Source organism: Buceros rhinoceros, unplaced genomic scaffold (genome assembly GCF_000710305.1).
Source record: "Buceros rhinoceros silvestris isolate BGI_N320 unplaced genomic scaffold, ASM71030v1 scaffold13277, whole genome shotgun sequence".
Classification (NCBI taxonomy): domain Eukaryota; kingdom Metazoa; phylum Chordata; class Aves; order Bucerotiformes; family Bucerotidae; genus Buceros; species Buceros rhinoceros.
Window position 1 is genome coordinate 38,944 of NW_010421691.1, and position 5,172 is coordinate 44,115.

Consider the following 5,172-nt stretch of genomic DNA (forward strand, 5'->3'; position numbering starts at 1 on the left):
AGCCGAATGCACACACAACGCAGAACTCTTCGCTCTGCTTTCAGGAGATCTGGGTTTCTGCTCCGTTTCTGGCTGGTGCGATGCAGCTCTGAGCGCCCTTTGTTCCCCCATGCACAGTGCTTTCTTTAGGTAAGGACGTGGCATTGCCGCCTTCAGCGACTTCTGAAGCCTGCCGGTAACCTGCCCACTTTGCCGACCTCAGCGGATACGCGCGCCCTGCACCAACCTCATCTCCTTGCTGTGGCCGCATCAAAGAGACTCTGTCGTACTGTCTTCGTAGCAGCGCCCAGAGCGCATCGAGTCGACCCTGCAGCAACACAACAACCGGGCTGTCAGGACGGCAAAGTCAGTCTGAGGAGAGCATGCCACCCCCTCCAAGTTACTGCCCCAGGAGATCCCAACAAGCGCAGGTAAGCTCGGGTGGTGATACCCACCCCACAAAGCTGTGGTGCTGCTCTCTCCAGCAGCGAACGCTGGGGGCTGCACTCACCTCCGCTGGGAGTGGAGGGGCCAGTACCTAAGCCACGCTTGCTTCTGAGCCATCTGGAAGCACGGTGTGTATCTGCCCGTGCCTTGGGCTGGGCCTCTCCCACGTAAATGCATTTGTTCTTACAGATGGATACAGCAAGCTTATCCCTCTCGAGAAGCCTCGGACCGGCTCGGCACAGAGCAGAGGTGATCTGTGCTGCGCGGTAAGTTCTGCAGGTAGTAAAAGCAGCAGGGTCACAGGGACCGTGCAGGACACATACAGCAGCTCTGCTGCTTGTCGGAAGCATCCTGCTCCACACGGATGGTCTGCAGGGTTTGTGTGTGTGGGGGTGGACAACAGGTCTTCAGAACCTGCTGATGGTCAGAAATGACTTACAGGGAGTGGTGAGGACAGAATAGGTGTCTCCGTACGCTCTGGTAACCCTCTGCATTCTCTGCTCCTACATGCTTAGAGCAAGGACCCACCTTCCGTTTTAAAAAAGAGCTTGTGACAGGTTTGCAAGTGACTCATGCCATTGACGGAGGAAAATGTCTTTATTTTCTGCTAGTTTTTATGTTTCACTCAATTGTCAAGACTTCTTGTGTTATATTGTTTTCTGTAATTGTGTGCTTTTCTTGGTAATGAATTTAAAACTTAGTGTAACAGCTACAAACTGAGTCGTTCTAGGCCTAATTAGATATACGCTGAGAAAGGCCAAATGCCAGTAAAACTGCCATCGGTTTCAGAGCTTGTACTGTACGATACGCCCCTTTTTGGGGAAGGGTAACAGAATGCAGCGTAATGATGAAGTACTGCATTTGGGGCGAAAAACTGCTCTGAGAGTAATTCACTACCGCTTTGAGAATAGTACACTGTGCTTGAAGGGGAATACGCCAAAAACAGCGTTCCGTTCAGCACGCCGAGGACTGGAAAGGCCGCAGAGATCCAGCCTTTACTGCCAGGTTATACGACCCCAAAGAGTACAAAGATTACCTTGATTGGCGTGTACCACTTCTCCTGAAGGGGCGGTGAGGTAGGCTTTGGTTTAGGTGGTTTAGGATGAAAAGGTTCTTCTGGTTCTTCTGGGAGTTTCACCACAGCATTTTTTGCTTTTTCTAATCTCGCCCCTTCTTCAGTGGATCCTTTATCACCCCAGCGAACCTGCGTAAAAGCAGAGCGCAGACGTGAATGCGCTGTATGCAGAGGAGGAGGAAACTGCTGCAAATACCAGCAGCAGCTGAAATAGTTCAGAAAACAAGGGGGAGGTACTGAGGAGTCTGTTCCCTCTTCACTGTGATGACAAGCGTTCTTAGTTAAGTACGTTTGTCACTACAAGCCTCTGTAACAAAAAGTCAAGAGATACTGAAAGGAAGTTATACCATGTATGACACAGGCTGTTATGGAGACAGCAAATCTGGGGAATCTTCTCTAATTAATGATGTAAAAATAGCATTTCCAGTTCTGATTTACCCTACAATACCAGACTGAGGACAGCCCCAGATTCCCTAACGCAGCCTGTTCGTCGAGAACCCTGGTTAAAGCTTAAAGGCGGTTCTTGAGCAAGGTGTAGCAGAAGCTCCCTGCAACTGCTCAGGTTCCTGAGTGGTTCTGCAAGAAGAACCAAACTGGAGAAGACGCAGATGAAGGAGTAAACCTGTCAGACGTGTCACAACATGTATTTTATCACTGCCACAAGTGTACAAAGTATATACAGAGGGTTCAAAGAGAGAGGAAAGCTGATTATTGCTGGTGGTGAGACAAGCACCTCTCTCCACTTCCATACAAGGCTGTAGTTGCTATGCTGTAAAGAGGAAATACAGAAGAAACCTCCCCTCTGAGAGAGGTGATTTGTCTTGTTACAGTGATCTTGGTCATCCAAAAAGAGCATCTGAAAGCTGTGGCTGGAGTTTGAAAGTTCCGGACTATTTTCAGTGTAAGGCTTCTCTCTGTCCTGCCACCAGCTGCAGCCTAGCCTGCGAGGAGGAGCTGCTACACCTCAACCAGGAAACTAAATTCTGACAGTACATCTGGCGTAAACATGACACGCTGCTGAGTCACCGTCACTGTTACTGGGAAACAGGTAAGCGGTACTACAGGATGCCACCAACATCCTTGTCTTTTTCAGGGACCCCTGAGTGGAGATGCCAGGCTTGGAAAGAGAAGAGTCCCAGTAAGAAAAATCAGAGAAGACCCATCTTCCACCCTGAGGGGAAGAATTAGAGCATCCCCGCACAGTGCTCGGTAGGTGCCTGTCAGTTTGGCCCTGCTACCTGCCCACTCAGGCACTTGGGGAGCAGACAGAACAACGGCGGGGCTCGCCAGGAAGATGCCATGGCCCAGGTCTTCCCTCTGTGACCCCCAGGGAGGGACAGGACCGTTCCAGGTCTTGCCAGGGACATGCTCTAATGTGCCGAGATAACTCTGCCATAGGGTGGGAGAAGGGAGCAGCCTGACTTCTTCATCCTCAGCTTCATACGCAGAAAGCAAGGAAAATAATGTAGGCCAGCAGAGTCTAGCCCCCTTCAGAGAAATGAAATACCCTGGAGGGAAATCTCGTCATTTTAGCAGCAGCAGCGAGTGGTTTTTACCACCGAAACCTCAGTGTAGAGAAGGAGAGCAGTGAGGTGTGACAGGACGTCTTCTGGTCTGCGATCCTGTCACTCACCCTGCTAAAATACAGCCCGGCGTTCTTGGGAGGGGATTGTTGTGAACCTCTCTGTCACTTTGAACTCTACTGTTTGGCTTGCTTAGTGATTTCTTCTTCTCGCTGGGGAACCCTCTCTCTGCAATACCAGAATGGGCTTTCATGTCCAAGTAGGCCCTGCTGAGTCATTAAAATGCATCTGTATCTTTCACTGTGATCAATGGTACTTTTATGGTGTTTTTTATGAGGCTGTTAAAATGTATTTTAAATACTGTTAAAACCATTTAGAGATAGATGGTGGGTTCCTTACTGATAAAATGACCTTCTCCTACAGATAAAAAGCAACTTCACCTAGAAGAAGCCAGAATTTGTGGAGTCTGACAACGTAACTTTGACATAAAAACTTACTGTCTGTAATGGGTGGGGTCTGGAAATGACACCATAAAACTTTAAAGCCAAGCCAGAAGACAGATCTAGGAAGAGTGAACAACACTGCCTAAATTATTCTGGGCTGTCGCAGAGGGGCGAGGGTAGCGGGGAAGGCAGGAGTGGAGGTGTAACTGCCCCGAAAGGGAACACAGTAAGCGAAGGGAAGTAGGACAGGAGCAGAAGTGGAAGTTTCCTGGTTCATTCTCTCCTTTTCTCTGTGCAAGGAAGCTGCCAGAACAATCAAGCTGCTGGAGGAACGGCAGAAGAATAGAGCACAGAGAAGCAATAAAAAATAAGTGACTGCATTACCACATGAACTGGAAACAGGGAAGAAATGTACTGACTAGAGCAGCAAGTTTTTTGCTGGCCACAGCACAGAAGGCGCATTTTCACTGTCAGGTAAGGAGTAACCTCCCTGTGACCCGCTCTCCTTCACACCGTCTCGTTAGACTGCTCCCGTTCCGTCCCTTGCTGTGCGCTGGTTCAGCACCGAGTAGCGCGCTCCAGAGCTGCTGAGCAGTTCGAGTCTGACACCGCTCTGTGCAAACGGCGGGGAGTGGGCTCTCTGCCCCACTGCTACAGACGCTGCTGGACGGGGGTAAAGCACCACGTTCAAATGCTGAGGCACACAGGATGCAGCGCGCAATCCGCTGGCACTCTCAGCTCCCAGAGGACAAGGACACAGCTCCACAGAATGAGGGACTTTCAGGAGCCCGTGATTGCGCTGCCAGCAATTTCAGTTGGCTTCTGTGCGTGGCCCTCAGTCCTGCACAGAATTCCTAGTACAGAGGGAAACGTTTTCTAACCTCATTGTTACTTTCTGCACTCTTTAAAGAGGAAATGCTGTATTTTTGCCACGTGATGAACGTGCATTTCTTTATGGCACTGGCATTTCTTTATGGCACTGACATTTCTTGTGTTTGTGAGGTATCTGTTGGGTTTCTCCTTCATTGCGCAAGATCCCATTTACAAACTAATGATAAACCCTGGGAGCCCTCCAGGAACAACTCCTGGAGGCTCACCATGGCTGCTGTTAGCAATCCAAGCTTGTCATCCTTTACGTTGCCAAGTGCTTTCCAGTTTGCCTCTGAAAAGCACTGCACAAAATGTTTTCTTTTCCTAAAATCTGAAGCTCTTCTAAGTCAGCTATTCTGAATGGCTGAAGGAAACCCACACAAGCAACGCAGCTTTCAACTTGCATGGTCTTCTGCTGCCTTAGGAGGAACTCGGGCAAAGCTGATTCTTAGCCCAATAGCTGTAAAATTCCATCCAGGCACATCAGTATGGCCTAGGTGGGTATTTCAGACAGTTCCCTAGACTGAAGCTGGAAACTGCAGAGAACTGCTTTGCACATTCTGTAACAGCCGACTTGACTATAAAATCTGACATAAGGACATGCCCATAAGGATGCACGATCTTCATTCTGTGTTAATTAACATGATGCTATCGTGTCTCTTCAAAGACAGGCACTGTTGTCGCTGTGAGTTCCTCCAGGATCGAGCCTCTCCTTAGCGTCGCCATTGTCAGCGCATTTGGCTGGCCCGCAGTTGGAGGAGTTATGTTTCACTGTAATTTCCTCCAAAACATTCAGAAAAGGCTCTCACTCTCTTTCTCATTAGCTTGATGGAAA

The 5,172-nt window shown here is 49.2% G+C and overlaps 1 protein-coding gene across 1 annotated transcript in view; it reads right to left on the bottom strand.

Moving 5' to 3' along the window:
- Positions 1-226: 226 nt before the first annotated feature.
- Positions 227-5,172, bottom strand: part of ANTXR2 (anthrax toxin receptor 2) — a gene marked incomplete at its 3' end in the record, with an annotated part of 60,336 nt that continues 55,390 nt past the window's right edge. The window contains exons 14-15 of the mRNA XM_010139788.1: positions 1,463-1,630; positions 227-307 (exon numbers count right to left, since the gene is read on the bottom strand). Coding sequence (XP_010138090.1) covers positions 227-307; positions 1,463-1,630 — 249 coding nt within the window. The remainder of the gene's footprint in view (positions 308-1,462; positions 1,631-5,172) is intronic.